The 20,804-nt window shown below is 40.9% G+C and overlaps 1 protein-coding gene across 1 annotated transcript in view; it reads right to left on the reverse strand.

Moving 5' to 3' along the window:
* Positions 1-20,804, reverse strand: part of uvrag (UV radiation resistance associated gene) — a 92,842-nt gene that overhangs the window by 39,012 nt on the left and 33,026 nt on the right. The window contains exons 10-13 of the mRNA XM_084374641.1: positions 19,731-19,818; positions 19,378-19,438; positions 15,483-15,648; positions 223-298 (exon numbers count right to left, since the gene is read on the reverse strand). Of these exons, the coding sequence (XP_084230767.1) occupies positions 223-298; positions 15,483-15,648; positions 19,378-19,438; positions 19,731-19,818 (391 nt within the window). The remainder of the gene's footprint in view (positions 1-222; positions 299-15,482; positions 15,649-19,377; positions 19,439-19,730; positions 19,819-20,804) is intronic.

Consider the following 20,804-nt stretch of genomic DNA (forward strand, 5'->3'; position numbering starts at 1 on the left):
TGTTGTGTTAAGAGAGACGGAGAGAGAAAGAACATTAATTTGACTTGTGTGCCAAATGTCACCAGCACACATAGATTCATTTCATGTTGCTCCTTCAAAGGCAACAGTGTAGTCATACAAAGCTGGTTGAAAATCGGCAAAGTTCCCGTTTAAACACTTTCCTTCCTCAAAGACTGTGTTGGCTCCAAAAATGTGTGAATTCTATGTGTGTTCATATATTACCTGTGCAATGTTCTTGTTGAGAAGGTAGACACCATATTCAAAATGAAAGCGCTCTCCTCTGGAGTATAAAGGGAATCTGTAGAAGACAGGAGAAAAAGACAAACATGGTGTTACATGGGAGCAAGCGATTTATCCCACTTGATCCACTACCAACCGAGTCTAGAAACAAAGGTGTTAAAACCCTCCAAACATAAACTCACAAGCCAACTGGGCACAGTAAAGCTTACAGCAGCATTATATCCATACTACATATCACAATATACTGTAGGTCTACCCATGTGAAACTGTCAGTAAAGGATGGGGGGATTAAAAGGGGATTTATTTGTTATTAATTCTACTGTGAGGGATTCAGACAACTGTTGCTCTTTGGCTCTGCAACAGGCAATGAATTCATCCTTTATTGAAAGGTGTCGCTCATGTAGCCAGCAGCGTTTACAGTTGGTAACTCTTGCAGATGGTTGAAGAAGCTGGGTCAAGATCTCTGATCCCGTCCCTCAGATGCCACCTCTGTACCTTGTTAAACTGAAATATCAAACATGAGCTGAGCTGCCAAACAGCCTGTCCATCCGCCTCTGCAAAACAACAAAGCGAGCTTTTCCTTTCAGCATGGTGGGAAAGTCCCAGTGGTGCCAGTCAGATGTCTGAGTTAGGACTGCACAGGGAGTGCTCATAAAGGACGGGGAAGATTTCTGTATAGAGAGGGGAGAATGCTGAAAAATTCTATTTGCTACTGGGGACTTAAGGCTGGACTCATCCCTTCCTGTCATTATGTGCTTATGTCTGCTCATCTCCCGCTGAGGAGGATACGGAATTTCGGGAAACCAGCTCCATGAACTGGGAAGGGCTTTGGTCTGACAAATACACACACGCACACGCAAATGCACACACACACATCTGTTTGCATCAACACACTGGGGATGACCTCTGTTATCTATGTTCATATCTGAGCCCTATCTTAACTCCATCTCTAAATGCTTCACCTTAACATTCAGAGAAACCTAAACCTAATCCCTCTTAACCTCTCTCTCAAACACTGACATAGTGCTCTCACAGAACTGGGAGGGAGGACGACTTCATTTTAGAGGTTGACATCTGGTCTTTGTAATAACAAAAATCAGACCACACACACCTGAGATGTTACCACAGCTAAGTACTGTCATACAGTACACACAGACACAGCATCCATGGGGTATGCACATCAACAGCTGTAGCTTTTTTTTCTTCTTGCGAAAGTCAGTTTTATAGCAACTTCTATAAATGATAATTATTTGCACAATCTCATTCATATGAGTGAGCTGTTGGTCTTTGATGTGACAGTGATGCATTTTGTTACTGCGGTTAGGTCTGTAAAAAGCTACTTTGAGAGGAGGCGTCACAAAACTCCAAATCCACGATTTTATTTTCTATTCCTAACATTTTTTTTAAGCATTGATGGATATGCCACTGTTAGACTATGACATCTGGCTTTGTAAAGATCAACAGTTAATTGGTTTTATGGCCTGATAAAACCATCAACTGTCATTTACAAATTCTTCATTAAAAAGATAGGGATATTTTGCATCAGCAGTTTGACTCTATCCCAGTGGCATTTTGCAGGTTAGGGTCCGGTCAGTTCAAACAATATTCACCAAAAATAAAGATTCTAGAGTTAGATTCAACAGTAAAAAACAAAAGAAAGAAATATTTCAGTAAAAGAAAATATGAAAGTAAGTTTGTTGCAAACTTGGGTTTCTGGAATCTGTCCGGAGTGATCCTTCTTCACAAACAAATCAATTCAGGATCTCTGAAAAAGAAAAATAGACCCAAACATCTCCGATGTACCAGAGGGTTGATCATCTTCATGCAACAGGATACGTTTTTGCAAGTGCAGCAGCAGGCTACTAGTAAGCTAATGTTTCTTTCCTTCAGACACACGTGAGTAGGAAGGGGCGCAGAGACAAATAAAACACAGGGAGAACCACTGATCCTGCCTTTCATCTCGATGATAACAATTGAAAGCTCATTTCAATCATTTTTCGATTTAGATTTGAAAATCACCTCTAATTTTGAGGGTATTTTGACACAATATTTTGATTGATGTGGCTACTTTATCATAAATACATTAAACTGAAGGGGAAATCAAAGGTTCCTCAATGGGAGTCTTGGAACAAATAATTAATTTAACACGCATCTATATCATTTTAAAGAGGTATGTCTAAGCGACCAATATATATGTGACTAATTCCATAAGACACGTGTCTCTGTTATTATAGGACAGAGCTGCCAGAAGCAGCAGATCCGTTTTCTCATGTGTTCATGCTGTACAGTATGTGCAGACATGTGTTGAATGCTTTGCACATGTGTGTGTACTTGTGCATCCGGCGTCCTGTTCGTGTGTGTGCCCCCCGGGGACTGGGTCACGGTCTTTTGTTAATCCTGTGAGAGCAGCTATGGGGCTCTTCACCACCTCTTCGTCCGGACGCTACTGCCAACTGAGATTATGTTCACAACTTGTGGCATGTTGAAGGCCACATTTTACTTATATCTTGATGCTCTGAGGACAAATCTTAGATGACACTCATGTTTCAGTGTTTCAGCTGTGAAAGCATTTGCTCTTGATAACATGAACTTGCCTGAGGACATACAACATGAGGTCTTTATTTCTTTTATTTGGCTTTAATCAATCAAGTTTGTTTTCTCCTCCTCATATCTGAGTCTGTCTGAAGGTCTCAGACAACATTCTGATTTAGTGTTCAACGTAAACACCTCCTCACTCACACATTGCACTGCAACTCTGGGAAGTTAAAGAAGTAAACCCTTAACAGATGGAGATCATTCCAGCCCTTGAGTGAATGCTAACAGGATGTTGCCATGAAGACAGGCGAGTAAAAAGTGAGACGCCGTAGCCTGAGGGCCACACAGCCAGCCACATTTTGGCCCTCCATATTCCCGACATGCAGCCAGGGCCCTGGGGAGAACACGACATGCCAGAGGACATATCTCAGCAATAGGAAATAACGAACAGAGAGAGGAAGAACAACAAAACAGGCATTCCCGTCGCACCGCTGGCATTTCCAATATCACTTCCCCACGAACAGATAGGATTTGTTTGCTGATGAACACGCATGAGAAGGAAAACAGAGCCACTTCCAACACACACATGCAAACACATGAACACACACAGGCTCCGTCACAGCGAAGTGATTAATGACCGCTGTCCGCTGTGTCTGAAATCACACTGGAGAGACTCCGGTTCACCAAACACCAGGAATTCCTCCCGGGGACGTCCAGTAAAGTTAAATATATTATTACACACCAGCGGGGAGGATTGAGGGAGGAAGTCTGAGGACGGAGGGAAGGGAGGGGGCACCAAAAGGGTCTGTGGTTCAGTTTTATTATTTTATACATTATCTAATCTGACCAGCTTTGTCCCACTGAGATTAAGACACTTTTCAAATGAGACGTGAACAGGAGTGCTCAGAGGAAGCATAAATGATTTAGATTAGGCGTACAATGCAAAAGTCACATTAAAAGAATAATAATTAATTTCGCTGTCCAAAAAGTCAGCAACTCAGCTGTGACCTTGTGGAAAAATAGCTACTGGTATCATTTCTGCTACAACAGTAAAATAAGCGGTGTGTGTCTGGCAGAGACATAAGGAACAGAAGAGCACGAGGACACACGCCATTTTTAATCACTCAGCCAGTGGCAGCAGCATAAACTTATGCAGTCCTCTACACTGAACAGGATGAAATAAATTACAATCCTGGAGGAATATGGAGGCCAAAATCAGTACCATGTCTGTCCATCAGGATGGAGGGTCCAGAATAAACAGACACAAACCAGAGAGATTCACACACAGGCAGGAGGAGGACCGTTCGTGGCACTAATTGTCCTTTCCCACTGGCTTGTAACTATTTGTTTTTCATGTTGTTGCAAACGAGGTCGTGCCTGCAATTTTTTTTTACCTCATGCACAATGCCCTTGGTTCTTTTGTTTAATTTTGTTGTACATACAAATCAAATCAAATCATCTCTATCTCAGCAGTCCTGCTCAGATTTCTTCACTTTCCTTAATCAGGCTGTTTCTTCCGTCAGCACATCCCTCTACTGCTCCCCACAGTGGCAGCTCTGTTGAAGGGTCGTGTCCGTGAAACTAACACAGCAAACTGAAGATGACAGGCGCCGTAATCAACACACCCACTCGCTTTCGCGTCCATCTAAACGGCTGATTACTGAAACATGAAATCTGCTTTCATTTAGCTAATATTCAACTCTGTGTGCACTGGACGAAAAGATGAAAAAGAAATGACAGTGGGTTGAGAGCAGAAGTAAATCTGTCACTTTCTTCCCCCTCGTCTCATAAAAAAATTACCCTTCAGAGCAATCTCACCACTTGAGAGTTAACGTGCGAGTGCTGGAGACACAAAAAAATGTAATTAATATTGTGGAGCCATGACACTGTAAAAAGACAAAAGCTGCATCTCACAGGAAAGTCCCCTGTCTTTATGAGAGAGAATATGTATGCCCCCGGCCTGCCAGCTTTTTAACTGCAGGGTCTAGACACAGACAACCTCAAAATATAGGACTCTTGTGAAAAGGAGGAAACAACCAATAAACATATGGCCACAATGATGAGATGAAGTAATAGGAAGTTCTTTGCTCTTTCTTCCTGTCCATTTATTTTTTAAAAACACTCCTTGCCCTTCCTTTTATCCCCGTTGAGGGATCTTTGATAGCTGAGCTACAATTGTTTCATCTCTGAGTGATCCACCACCATCACTGTCTACACTGTGTGTCTGGACTGCACCTGGGGGCCTCCTAGCAGGTGTTAGCAGCACATGACGTCTTTTATTGCCTCTGGTTAAATGGCCACATTTGTGCAAAGAGAAAAGGTGAGCTTACTATGGCCCAAAGACTCCAGTTAAAGCTTTGTATATGCATTTCTTTGTACATACAGCCTGTTTAAAATGAACATAGGTTTCTGGAGTTTTACAACAACGACAGAGCCAAAATGGAGGGCGCCGAGTCCATTTGGGCTCTGTTTTTCAAGTTAAAATGACCGCTGTCTCTACAGGCAGCCCTGTTAAAAGCTGCCTATTAGAGAAGCAAGGCCACAAGGTCAGTGGGTGCTTCTTGTGCAAACTTTGAAGAGTATGTATATTTAAGCATGTCATAGTATATTGGACACCCCTTGCTTCCCTCTTGGGTGCATTGTATTAAACGTAGGAGTATAAAGGAGGACGCAGCTATGCAGGTGGGTGGTCGCGCTCAGCTTTACTGCGCTTCATGAGAATACGATGGGAAGACTCCTAGTGACTGGCTGACCTGCTGTAATGTATACACAGACTGAGGCCTCCACATGTGTTGGCTTGCCTGTTTAGACGTCCTAATTAATACTGCAAATGTGCAAAACAACAGTTCTGGCTCACATGTTGGAGACAAGGCTTGGCCAGGACTTACACTCCTGTTTTAATGTGAGGGAAGGGCAGGGCAGGGGGGGTGGGGCTTGTGAGTTTCACAATGTCTTTAATGTGCAATTTCAAACAGCATGAGATCATAAATCATCTGGGCCTGCTTTTTAAAAAAACACCTGCCTTGCAACTGTCAAGGCTCTAATGGCAGTGGTTACTATATAAATCACTTTGAGCTGTAATTTTCAATATCTGAGAAATGATTACACTGAGCATCTGTCAGTGAATGCTATTTTAATGACCGCTGCTGCACTAAAGACCCCAGTGTAACCGTTTCGCCATCTTGGTCTACGCCATTAAAGCATCTCCTGAGTGATGTGGCGGCTCCTCGCTCTGTCATACTGCGTTTTCATCACAGCTCTTAAGAATAACCAGGGGTCCACTGACCCCAGCTCCCAACACACACACTTTTTTTTTCTTTCCTTGCCTTTGTTTCCCTCTATTGTTTTTAATCACAAACAGAGGTGGAGAAGGCTCAGTCTCACCAGCAGCCTACATAACATTCACTAGCCAAAAACCTAGGCCAAAGCAGGTCATCACTTCCAAGATGCAGTCATCAAAAACAAGTATGACAAGCGATCTGACCTTACATCAAAAGACAGTAACACCATTTAGGCACTATGTTCCAAAATCATGGCAAACTGAAGTCAACACGAGCAGCACCCAACACAGCATTCACAAGCCAAAAACCAAGGTCAAAGCAGATCATCGCTGTCAAAACAGTCTTTCAAAAGTGACATGAAATCTGACATAAAACATTTTAACAGCATAAATCATTTATGTTCCAACCTCATAGCAGTCCGAAGTCAACATGACTAACAAGAATAAGAGTCTAAAGCCAAGCTAGCTGCTTTGTGAGACTTTCCCTCGCTACAGTGCTACACTCAGCTAAATGCTATAAAAGGCATGCAGGTCTAATATTTGCCATAATTACCATCTTGGTTTAGCATGTTGAGCACTAATGGGCTCAACCCGCTGCAACGCCCATCAAGGTGTTCACGTTGAGACCCGTGACTCTGTAAGTGATAACTACATTATTACATGAGACCACGCCCATCTTTTAACTTGGCCTTCATGTCTGTCTCAACTACACACCTGTAAAGTGTGATGACTGCATCACACACAGTTGTGACACTATCAAGATGGTAAATCTTGTCCACAGACAGACAGACAGGTGAAAACAACAGCAGCGACACTAGAGAGGACAGGAATGATTGAAAATGGGTTACAGTGATCAAAAATCAAATGTGGGCCAGGGGCTTCAACTGATACTTTCTACTGCCTCCCACCCTAGTTCCAGCACCCTTTCTCAGACAACACCCATTTCTGAAATCTGCCTATATATTTTTTTAACTACACACTTGTAAATTTTCTCAACTGTATCTTGCACGTTTGTTACGCTATTGTCCACAGACAGACCAACAGACACATCAACACAACACAATCAACACATGGCAAAATACTCAAAATGGCTTCTGTGTAAGTTCCAGCTACAAGACATGTCTCCAGGACCACATTTTGCAGTAATGAAACACCACGCTGACTCACAAAGTGAAAACATTACAAACTGATGCTGTTGCGGCTGGTAAAAATAATAGTTAAGACCAGAAAACCAAAGTGGTGGACCTTCTGCCAGACATACAGACATTGTCATCCACAGAGCCATGCAGCTGGCATTGCTAAAAAGACAGCAAGAGCTGAAACTGGTGGAAAAAAACTGCTACAAGTGCAATCATTTTTCCCATAATAAGATGATATGTTGTCAGCTGACTGGGCCATTCCCTTCATCCTACAGCATCCTTCAGACTGCCATGAAGCACAGATGCTTCTTGTTATCTTTTTAATGAAGTATGGACAAAGACTTCTCAAATAAGCTGCACAACAGCAGGACTCCATGATGAAGAGCTGCTTTTGTAACCAACCTGTCAATGTCGAAGAGGCTCCTTGACTTCTTCAGAGCTTTTATAAACATACCATTCCTGCCATTGTTCTTGACTGATTTGGCTAAAAACCTCAAAAGACAAGTAAACATTCTGTCCAGTCCCAGGGTGTCTTTGTAGTTGAGCTAAATAATGAGTGATTTTTTTGAATTTGATTCAAGCTCACCAGCTCCCAAATTAATCACCTCCTTCATCTCTTCTATGAAGAATACAGTAACTATGCAACTGGACCCCTCCCAAACATGTGCATATCGCACTTCTTCAATAACACAATTTTTTCTACAACGCCAGACAATCTGCAGTCTTTTATAGAACCCACCAGAACATCATACAATTCTAAATTTATACTATACTCAATACTAATTTTAATCTGGCCAGCACTGCAGGGGATTAAAACCAGATTGCACCAGAATTATACAGATATTGAATTTCAGATAAAGATGAAATATGTAAGTTGTTTTGTCAATACTGTCATGAAATGAATCTGTACTTCAGGACGGATTTTGTTGAAACAATACAGATGACACATTTAAAGGGTATCCTCTTTGATGAAATCCCATTGATCCACTCTGTACAATCATGGCTTGGAAACAGAAATGTCAGGACAGTCATCAGTTTTAATCAATACTATCATTATTGTTTTTTTTTATCTCACATAACTGTTCAGTACTTTATTCCCTTTTATTTTTGTGTAATTTAGATTGTCTCATTTTACTTGTCTTCTGCTTCCTTCCATTGTATTAATCAAGAGCAGACCCTACATAGTATTCACGAGCCAAAAACCCAGGCCAAAGAAGATCATCACTTCTAAACGCAGTCTTTGAAAAATGACATACTATCTGGCCATAAATCAAAAGATTTTGACACCCTTGAGTATTTATGTTCCAACCTCATGGCTTTCTCATGTCAATACATAACAATGCTAACGAGACTGAGAGTCTGAAGCCATGCTAGCTGCTTTATGAGATTTTCTTTCGGTAGTGGAACACTGAGTTAATGTTACAAAAGACATGCTTGTGATGAAATTGAAAAGATGCTGATGTGAAAGCCGGTATGGTATTTGCCATAATTACCATCTTGGTTTAGCATATTTAGCACTAAACACAAAGCACAGCTCTGGGTGATGGGAATGTCATTAGTTTTCCAGGTATTTGGATATAAACCAGAAGTTATTTGGTCTGCATTGTCATGAAATAAATCTGTACTTTAGGACAGATTTTGGTGAAACAATAAAGACCACACATTTAAAGGGCATTATCTTTGATGAAATCTATATAATATTGGTTTGGCAACAGAAATGTCAGGACAGACATCAGTTTTAATTGTTATTATCAGTATTGTTTTTTATATTATTGTGGGGTATTTTGTTACATTTTATTTATATATATATATATATATATATATATATATATATATAATCCTGATTCAACCATGTAAAACACATTATAACTTATTTATTGAAAAGTGTTGTTTAAATTAAGTTTTATTATTTAATTATACTACTGATCGAATCTAGGCATAAGACAGTGAGAGTATCTAAGCATTTAATTTGGGTGAACTCACCCTTTAAGCAGCAGGATGTTTAACCTGCCCTGCAGCCTCACAGTGTTTTCCATGTCTTTGCATTGCAGGACATGGTAGTTTGGGTGCAGCTCGCCCTTTCCTCTTGTGCACATGGTCCACGTTAAGAGACATGAAACTGCTGAAGCCCCGGAACAATAACCCCTTTTCTTGGAGCTCACAGGTTGCTTTCGTCTTAAGCTGGCCTCCCTCCCCTGGCATTAACATTCACAACCTCCAGCAACAGTTTATTTTGTGTTTGAACCAAGCAGTGATGTGTAAATCCCACTTACATCGATTTTTCCATTAGCCAGTGATAAAGAAAATAAAAAAACTGATTTGCCTCAATACTTTGGGCGAACGACTATTTGAAGCGCTGCTTGCTTTTTAATGGCTGGGTTCTGGTCTCAATCAGACACTGGACATCTGGATCGTATCTGCCCGGTTCTCCCCCATGCAATCAGAAACACTGGGACTGGGCTCTCCACAGGACTAAATGTGGGCGCAACGTGTTGTTAGAGTGCACTGATTTCAGAGAATGTCTCAGACAGGGAGGAGGAGGATGTTGTGACCGAGAAGGGCCAAATAACACAAAGTGCCAAACAGACCAGTCGTACTCCACACCTTACTTCAAACATTGTTACAGGGACAGTTTCAAATTCTGGCCTGTGCCAAAGTGCCAGAGGGTTACACAGTTCAGATCAACACAAGCCTTAACTGGTTTTCCTCTAGCAAAATATCACACTATGTGAAATAAAGCAGCCATTACTGTAGCCTGCAGTTGTAAGGGAACAAAGTGATATTAGCCAAACTCACGAAGTGAAAAACATAAACACTCTTCACACCACACTGAAGAACAAACGCTACAACTAAACCCAGAGCTCTAGGGATTTCATGCTGGATAGTAACAAGGGTGAATATTTCTGCAACCAAAATCTGGATCCACGCCTACCATAGTCAGTCAAATCAGATTTGGTTGCTCAATATAAAGACTCAACTATGAATGTTTTTTGCAGTTCAGGGCCGCTCTAAACTCCTATCAGCCTACATGAGTATGTTTTATCTGCAGGCTCAGACTCACGTTTTAATGCCTTTCTTTGTCATCTGTGATGTGAATACATCAGACTTCCACACAGTCAGAGACAGTTAAAGTGTGCACAGTTCAGTTACAACATTTTGGAGATACAGATATATTTTCAACATACATTTATTATTATAACAATACAACATCCAGCACAAGTTTAACACTACAGACTACAGAAATCACAATTTTTATTTGGGGACCGACTGAATTTCCCTTGGACCCACTCAAATGACCACCTGTGGGTCCCTGGGACTCGCTACATGGCAAACCTATCAACATTACTAGTGAGCCACAGAAGGCGGATGTTGAGCTTTACTTTTAAGGGGTGCATGGAGTCATCTAAACAGAGCTCAAAGATTCATCACATCTCAGAAGTGAGGTCAGGACGATTACCATTTAACAGGGGCCTACAGTGCAACGTGCAACTAAAACAACATAAGGTTCCTATGTGCACGCCATTATACCTGACCGACTGCCTGGTAATCCCACCACGCTCTGAGAAACTGATCCCATGCCACCTCACTTATCACCACTGGCTGCCTCTTTCCGACACTTTAATCACCCCTTTTTTGTTCACTTTGAGAGCTCGCCTAGTTGCTTTCCGTCTACCCACACATCATTTTGCCGTGTGCCTGCAGCCCGCTGGGACCTCAGGGGTCATAAACATGTGGAGGGAGGGGTGGATGTTTGCTGGGGAGTTTGGCCTCACTCAGGGACACCTAAGGGAGATGCTCAACAGCCACACAGCCTACAAGTTTATTTTTTGTTGCTGGATGCTGGTGTAAATATCCTGTGTAGTAGGACTGGAAATGGGTAAAGTTGTTCCCAGTGAGCCTCTCCAGCTGTTGTCATGAGACAATCACCCACACAAACAGATGGCCGCTCAATCACTGTGGTGTCTGATAAACTCACACACTTTCTCCCAGCTTATTGGTGACACATGGGTGTGAAAGTGTCAGGCTTATCAACACAACATTCCCATGCGCCTCTACCAAGAAAATGCAGTCCCTTGTGTTTGAGAGTACAACACGAAGAGATACATAAACATAGAAGTTGTTGAACCCTACAGGATGATGTCTGCCTCTGACATTAAAATGTGAGAATAGAACCAAAAGAATAGTGAGACCTGATTTCACATCACCATGTGGCCTGCATCTCTTCTTCAACCAATTTCAATAATTCACCATAATGAGTCTTCTTCAAGGTTCAACCACCCCGAAGTTGCTTCTTTACAGCCACTTGAAAAACACAGCAAACACATTTCACACATACAAGGCACACGAGTGCATCCGAAAAGCCCATATTTGTTCAGATTCCGACCAATAAACACTCCCTAGAAAATGTGTGCAATTCCTTTCGGTAAACATTCATTAAAAATAAAAACACAGAACAAAATGACTGACATATTCTGCTGTGAATGTACAGAAAAGCAGAACTGTTAGCATGATGTGTGGCTTGTGTGTAACGAGTGCAAGCACGACTCTGGACTTTCCTCTTCTCGGGGCTTTGAACCAACCCAGACTATTCACTCTAACACATCTTCACCCACATCCAGGGCTATTAGTAACGCTGCTGATTATAGCATAATCCTCCTCATCACTCCCCCTCTTGTACTCGTTGAAGGAGGCCTTGCATGTGTGGAATGCCAATATCAAGTAAGGAGCATACCTCAGCAAGTGTCCCAAGCGTGCAATTATCACATCGCAGCAGTGTTTTATTTTTATTACTATCATGGCTTGATGCATAGCTACAAGACCATAACATATACAAATAATAATTTCATTACATTGGCCCTTGCTGTAATTACAGTGTCTGCACAGTGCCTGACTTACAAAAACGGCTCTGACAAAGCCCCAGGTGAGGGTTAGATTCTCAACTTATCATTTGCTTCCTTCTATGTCAACATAGTATTTTCAGTCATGAATGGCCCTTGATTCAAAATTTCAAAAATGATATAACGCTGTGAAGATAGGAAGCAAAGTGGTTACAGCCCTGAGGTGTGATAGAGAGGCTGGCACTGAATGGGCACTGTGTTTTACAGGCTGAGCAGAGCTTCATTTTGGATTCTTTGAACACCTGAGTAAATTGAAAAAAACGGGAACTTGTTACTATGGGCAAAACAAAACAGCTTAAGAGGACAGCACCTTCTGCCCAAGCTAAGCAGTGGTAGCAATGGAAATGGGGGCAGATAGAAAACTTTTCTGACCCAGGTACGTCGGACTCTGTCTTGATGACAGGCATCAAGAATGGCTATAATAATTATAGAGTAATTGCCAATCTTCTCACTGATGTCGTTGTTTGCTTATGTAGGTCATATAAAGGGATCAGGATTAAATTAGGACTGCTTCATAAGCAGTTAAAAGTTCCTTGTAGTACGTTCAAAAACAAAAGTAGGACAGAGGCACTGGATCAAATTAAATGAATGAGTGAAGGTTCTGGGTGACAAAGCAGTTTCCAAATAATGTATTTGGAAACTTTTAGGGCCAGACATTTATTTTTGGCCCTGGAAGAAATGGAGTGAGTGCAGTGAGTGCACATTAGAGCACCATGACATTTTATTCAAATCCAATCTAAATCCTGTTGAAGTGTATCTGTTTTTGCTTAGACAGAATACTGCAGCTACCACCAGCTAATGGAAGACAGGATATGCAGTAAGATGCAGCTGAGTGGTGTGATAAGGACAAATAAATATAATCCCTCTTGTATTCTGCACTACAAAAGGGTGCAAACAATTGTTACTGCACTCACTAACCTTGTTTACTCACAATAAGTCAAGTAGCTGAAAAACGTGTGGAAAGATGGCTATGTACTGTATCAGGTCACACTTCTGTAAGTGTTTGAGCAAACCACAGATATGTCTGACACAGAGGTACAGAGGCACTGTGAAGACTTTAGGACTACTTTGGCACCCGGCCTTAAAATAGATTTCTCTGCAAATGATTCAGCTTAAAATGATAATAAGTTAAGGGATAAAAACCTTTGAAGTTGCATTTCTATTCATACACAACACTGTATTACATCTCTGAATTTATGATCTGTTGAAATCTTAAATATAAAGCCTCAAAGAGAATAACAGTATAACAAGGCTGGCGATTTATTGACTACAATAGTCTTTGAAATCTGGCAGCACTGAGTTATTAGATGTGGTGCTTACCAAAGTTTACTAAACTTGGTGGAAATAAAATAACAGTTTAATCATCAAGCAGTAATTTAAAAAAATATGTACATTCAGCATGTATTCTAGGTATTGCCATATGTACTTTCTTGTTAACGTTGTTAAAAATGTAAGAACTTTACACGCTTGTATTTTGACTGTTGCAGTTGGAAATGAGCACCATTTGAGCTGAGATGTCTGATTAATGCCTTTCATCAACAGTCATTCTTATTTAAACTGTTTCAAAGATTTTACAGTAGCTACTCTACATTATGAGTACAATGATGTATTTTCAACAGATAAAACTATATAACAGGCAGCGGTTTGCAAAATAGCTGAAGTGAAAATATTCCCTAAAACAGTCAATTAGACAGACGTATGGAATCAAATGGGTGAGGAACGAACGAGCAGAGTCCAAAAGGAAAATCAGAGCAAACCAAAAAGATTATTTTGTAATTACTGATGGAAATTCTTTAAAGACACCACCACTGCGCAAACATAAAACAAATTTTAGCATTCCTCAAATCAGCAAGTTAAGATTCAGAAGATGTTTTTGGAGGATTTGTAAAAGCAGAACAAGTTTTGGGGGATTTTGTTGAGATACCACAAATCAGCCAATGAAATAAGTATATAATGACTTTGTTTGATAGCAATGAGGGAAAAGTAAAAAAGAGAAACACACTGCAGATTTATGGTTGAAATGTGTAATGAATAAAATCATTCTCACATGAGAAATGTGGCTCATCTTTTACTTGCCACTAAAAATCCCATTGCCATGCTTTTACCATTTATTACCATCAGAATCAGAATACTTTATTAATCCCTGGGGGAAATTGTTTCCCATGAATCACAAACCATTTATTCATTCATGTTTTGTTTTCCAATGATTTGCACAATAACTAAACTGTTTGTGCAACTGTTAATAAAAGTAAATATAAGAAGGTATTATTTTTCTTTTATTCAAACTTAACTCTAAATTAACTTCTTTTAAATTAGTTAATGACATGTCACTGTATCACATCCACATGAATCTGTGAAAGGCGGCATGTTCAAGCTAAAATCAGGCGTTAAGTCACATTCAATTACTCTACACTCTTACCTCTACATACAATTACAAAACTACCACTGTTGAAAAAACTGCTGAGTGTGTGTCTGTTAGGTCCCCTTACATGGATACTCTGTCAGTTACCCATAATAACCCTGTTTACATGAAAGCAATGTGAAGAGGTTGTTTTTCTAAAACAAATAACTTGTTACATGACTCATCACATCGTATTTAACCAAACCTATTACAGGCAGAATTATGCTCCATCATTAAAGGGCTGTCTTGATGAGAACCACATTTGAGGGATCATTGCAAAAAACGTGTGTGTATCCACTAATGTATCCATATCAGAAACTTTTACTTAATATTGAGGGTCAAATTAAGATATTTTTTTTGGTTTGTTTTATTCCGCTCATCCATTTTCTAAGTGCTGATGTAAATTGATTTCTCTCCTCCGTTTATGACTTGAGAACTGGTGAAAAAAGTCCCTTATTTGTTTTTCATCAGTGAAAATCTGTGAAAAATGTTGTTATATTTTTTTTGTCCAAAAAAATAAAATCATGAGAATATATGTTCCCGCCATGTGTGAAACCAAGTGAAAGACATTTTGGCAGTAGAATTTTTTTTTTCCGTGTTTGAAACCAAGTGGGGATAAAAGTTGTTTTCCCGTGAACAAAAACAAAATCAGTTACACACAAGATTTTTTTTCTCCTGAAAAAATAAAAAATAAAATTCACTTGGTTCCACGTATGAAAAGAAATTCTTTCTCTCATTTCTCTTCTTTCACCAGATCTCGAGACATAAACACAGGAGGGAAAACTATTTAGATCAGACTTAGAAAATGGATCACCAGCAAAAAACACTCAGGGCTTCCGAAGGGTTGGCATCAGCCAGGCTCCAGACGCAACACTTCATTTGAATGCCTATTCAATTTAAATGGAATTAATATGCACTAATTTTATTAAATGTTCTTAAAATGTGTAAAAAAAAAAGGTGTTTCCATGTCAAGTACTGTGCCTACTTACTCTCTCTCCTTTTCAGTGAGTCTGTCAGTGATGGTGTCCTTTATGGAGGAGCGTGAACCCTTGTGAATCACTGGATACCTAAGAGGGACCTGCAGGAAGCACGAGATCATCAGGACCAGGTGTGATGTGTAACCCAGGGCAACTGCCACGCTCCCATCATCCTTTGCTGCAGGACACAAAGTCAAAAAGAGGTTCCAGTTATTACACATTTGATAGAATTGTGGCTGAGCGGACAAGAAAATGTTGTATTTGTTAATCAATCAACAGGCTTTAAAGGTGATCTACATTAACACATCAAAGCCTGTAAGTGTAATGCTAAATAAATTCAAAAGAGCAGTATCACCCACAAGTAACGATTTTATCACATCAAGAACTTTAAAGCACACACTCAGCAATGTGGAATGTACTTTCAATACATCTAAAAATAAACAGAGTTCACATTTCCACACAATGTGAATCCAACCAAAAATGTCTAAACATCTGACCAAAGATATCTTGGTAACCAAGTATCCACAGGAAGACGAGCAGTTGCATTCATGTGGAAGAATGTTTGGAAAGTAATCCAAAATGTGGCACAACACACAGCGTACCACAGCAGCAAACATTGGCTACAGCGGGATGACCAATTTTCTTTCAGATATGTGCTTGAGATGCAAAAGCATCACATGGAACCATCCCCTCAGAGCCTAAACAACTTCAAGGGTGGAAAACTGGATGCCTTTGTGAACGTTTCTGACGGGGAAGGACACTCGCTTTGAGTACAAGAAATGGTTTCAAGACAACACTTTAAGTGGTTTCACATTCTCTAACAGCAGCAGGACGCTGCTTGAGGCAAAGACTTCAAATCACCGTGGTTTTTATCTCCACGCTTTGAAATAATAGACTATGGCAATAGTGAGTGGTAGACTCCTTGGCTCACGCTGCGTGTTTTTCAACATAACACAGAAAGCCTGCTTTGTATCATTACTCTTCCTGCATTTTTTTTTTAGTCCATAGCAACAACAGCACCTTGAGTAAACAGCTTCCTGGCCTCTGGTGCTTTTGGTTGATGCTACGCACTAACAGGAATATCAGGTCAACTGAAGGACATGCAACTATAAACGAGACCTAAGGGTGCAAGTGGAGACTGCTGATATCTCGTCCGGCTGAACTGACAAGGAAAGCTCGAGTTAAATGTAAAGCATTGAGGGGCCTCAGCAGAGTGCCATCCTGTTCCACTTTGACCTCAAGTAGGATTAGGACTCCAACTAACCCTGAGCCTGGTGTCTAATGTGGAACATCCTCCCCTGTAGGCCTGTTTAAACTGACTTCCACACAAATCCAGACAGTTCTAGACTTGATCAGGCTTTCTCTGGGGCCAAACCTCACACGGGTGAGAGCAGGGGTCAGCAATGGAGTAAAATGAAGGGGTAAAAAGCATGCTTCTCAATCCTTCCTTTAAAAAGTCTCTAGATGTTTTTACTGGCCTTTGCGAGATGTCTCTGCGTGTTACAGAAAGCAAAGGAAATGTTTTGCATGCCAGGATTACATTTAATGTCAATGCAAAGATGCAAATAGATAATCGACTTCAGCGAAAAATGTGAGTGTGTCGCAGGGCTTTGCCGAGTGTTGTGTGGGGAGGGCCAGGCGGAGTGGGGTGACAAAGCAGCTACTCGGTTGCTATGATCGGGCAACTCTCGGGGAGAGAGGTCCAGCGCAGAGCCAGAGCTTCTGGAGGAATAAACACAGAGCTCACAGACTACTTTTAAACTCTTGGGATTTAACTTTAATCCCGTTTATCAACAGGACTGTGGCATGTCCACATAGGTGATTTCCGTTCTCTGGTGTTTATATGCTGTAATGCTGACTGGAGCTGGAAGTGGAAATGTACTGAAGAGAGTTGCTGGTAAGTGCTGACTTCAGTGAAAGGCCGACCTGAAATGCACAGAGTCACCCTGCTGTGTGCCGTTGCTCGCCAGGTTACGGCTAATGTACAGTAAAGTATTCTGGCTGTTTGGGGCTAATAAATACCCGCACAAGCAACGGGAATAAATGTTAATGATCCTGCAGTCAAATTTGAACAAGTAACACAAGGCCAAAATTTGGGCCACAGGGGTTATGTTAGAGGATGAATATTAATGGCTACCTGGATTGCATGATACTCTACATTCTCTACATTTCACAAACCACAAGCCACCAGACCATGAGGGAGGGCATACAGGAAAAGATAGTTAGCAGTAAATGCATTAGGATGTTCTCTGTTAGGCCATTTGTCTTCTGCCACAGCACATGCTCAGTTGTTTACTCACTGCTAGGTGTCCACCTACGCAGAACTGGGAGGCAGAAGCAGACACAGGCCTCCACCTTATGGGAACAAGTGATTGCTGCAAAAACAAATGTGCTGGCTGTCACTACTGTGCACTTCACAGTGCTCTTAATAGATGTTAACAGGTGGAGTGTGACAGCGGGGAGCGGAGGAGATTGGGAGCGGTATTTATGAATTATGGCTTCAGAGGTCTGCTGGGTCTCACCAGCTGGGAGGAAGGGCAGCAGGAGAATGTCGAGTGGACAGTAGCCAGTGTGTTCTCAGTATGCACACCAAAGCTAACCATTCATTACTCGTTCAATCCGACCCCACCCTCAATTCATCTGAGCTATTGAGAGGTCATGAAGTCATCAAGTTTCCCTTGCTGTGACAGCAAATCCCATTTATCACAACACATGCAGCGTGACCCTTACTCTAACCTAGCACACCACCATGATAACAAGGGCTTTGTGGCTCAAACTGCCTGCTGACAAAACGTTTTTATTCAACAATCTGTTGTCTAATACTGTGTCTTTGATATTAAATGATGTGGTTTCTGTGGCTGCGTCTCATTGGGGTGGTAAACCAGAGAAAAAAGCATCTTGTGACAAGACTCCTAGAGACTTTGGTGGTGCTGAACAACTCCTCCATCAACAGCCAACAGGAAATCAGAAAGACAAAAGAAGAATGCAAACCAACCTATTTTTGTCTGCCATCTCTGCTCAGCCCGCAAGTCTGGCTCCAAACTTTTTCCATACTTAATAGATTCCAAAGGTCTTCTTTTTTGTCTTTAGATTCTTTTTTATCGTTTTTTATTTTTTACTGTTGATCAGCTTGGAGACTTTTCCATCCTCTTTTTTGGTTATATCTATTCAGGACACCAGCACCAGCCAACTGCCAGATAGCTGGTAGATTTGTTTCCTCGTCATCAGCCAAAAAGCAATGCTAATTTAGTGTGAGTGGCAGGTAAAATTTAAACATTCTAGTCATTTGGCCCATGGACAAAAAAGGTTTTGTACCTTGTATCATTACAACATTACAACTACCTTTTTATGGTGACGAGAAATAAATAAATACAAAAATACACCTACGAAGGTTTGCGAGTGCATGTCTATGAATTTGCCACAGTCGTTGCCACAGGAGCATGATGGTGTGCAGTAATTGCCATCTCTACCACGCACATTATCTGAGGCAAGACATATTGATTTGTGTGTATAATGTGATTTTAATTGTATAGCTACCCAGAGTTAGGAAGAATGTCAACCTGTCCCGACGAGTAAAACTATTGACTTCCTGTTGATAACACAATAGCATTTTATGCAATAAAATGACAAACCAGTAATTATGTAATTTATGCATATTAAAGACTGTTATACTTTGCACAGTAATGCCAAATTGCCACCTATAGTAGCCAAAGGTATGATATCATAGATACTCCGTCTATGAGATCATCAGCCTTCAAATTGTAAAATGTTTAATTGCTTCGCCACACCAAACCTTTACATGTAACCACACGCATTAAAGCTAAGGCTAAACACTTGTTCAGCATGCCTTACCACCGCTTATCCTCCTGTAACCCTGAATCACTCAAGCTGGCACATAATAAATTACCTTGGAAGTCTTCAGAGTTTGGCAGCTTCACTCCGCAGATGACATAATCTGACTGATTAGCCTGTGGAATTGAAGGAGAGGTTTCATATTAATTACGATAATCAGACAGCAGAAATAGACACAGACAAAATAAAACCCTGCACAGGATCAAACTCCAGCTTTGCCACTGGCAGAGGCACTTGCTTTAAATCATTCCATCATTGTATATTAAAAACAACAAACAAAAAAACTTTGGCACACAACTATCTGTCCTATTTCTGCATTATGAAAGCCTCGTTTTTGTAGCAGACAATTCTTTGCAGTTGCCGGTCAACATCGCGTTGTGCAGCTGTGTGCCACCAGGTTCAACTCACCACATCAATGGGGTAAATGTAGGAAAGCTCGGAGAGGAGCTGACGACAGCGGAAGGTAAGCTGGGCGTTGGACTTGAGGAACTGCTCTCTGGGGAAACAAAAACCAGACACAAGGACTACACAATTAGTAACCCACTGGCAAAAAAGAGGTAAAAGCTGCAGCTGAGATCGGAGGACTTGAGGAGCCATACGTAAGGCACAGGAGGGACAAGAGAAAGAGCAGAGACGAGATCGTAGGGCAAAGAGTGTAGCTGGAAGAGATGGGAGGAAGTGGAAATGAGCCGTAGAAATAATCCAGGCTTGTTACGGCTCCGCAGGGACCCACTGTAAGGCATAAAGGTAATTAAAGTTGGAGAAAATAGAAAGGATTCATGAGGAACAGGGAGGAGAGTTGATTCATGCAGCATAATGATGTGTGAGGGCAGGTTAATGTTGCTCTAAGGAGAGGATTAGGTCAATCTGCTTTTCTCTACGCCTTGTATGGATGAAAGCTAAGTGACTCATCAGTGAATCGTCTGCAATCTAAGTGTAAAATACATTTTCCAGTCATTTTATATCCATAATAGGACAATCAATGTTAGTTGTGCAGGGTCTATCAACTCCAGCCAGCTCCATTATCAGAGCAGGCTGGAGGACATTCAGAATTATGACCTATGAAAACTGGAGAAGTCTGGGTATTTGCCTGGTTTGGTAAGATAACACTGTGTGTGTATGGTTTTTTTTTTTTACAAATGGAAAATACCATCATAGACTGAAATACTGCATGAATTCAGACTTTGTGATAAAAATGATAAATTGCCCTGATTTTCGCTGTTTAAAAAAAACTCTAAATTAATTAATTATTTACAACAAGTTATCAACAAGTCATCTTGTTCGTGCAAATGGATGTTGAAGCTGTATACATATACTTTATAGAGTATGTGCTAGAAAATAAATGCTTGTTGGATGTCCCTTCAACATCAAACAGCAATATACAGTAACACCACTGAGGATGCAATGTGGTGAGTGTAGGAGATTTTTAAGGCTAAGGCTATACTGGAGAGTCATGGTGGATTTATACAAAATGTAAGACCG

This window comes from Pagrus pagrus (genome assembly GCF_965226575.1).
Source record: "Pagrus pagrus genome assembly, chromosome: 14".
Lineage (NCBI taxonomy): Eukaryota > Metazoa > Chordata > Actinopteri > Spariformes > Sparidae > Pagrus > Pagrus pagrus.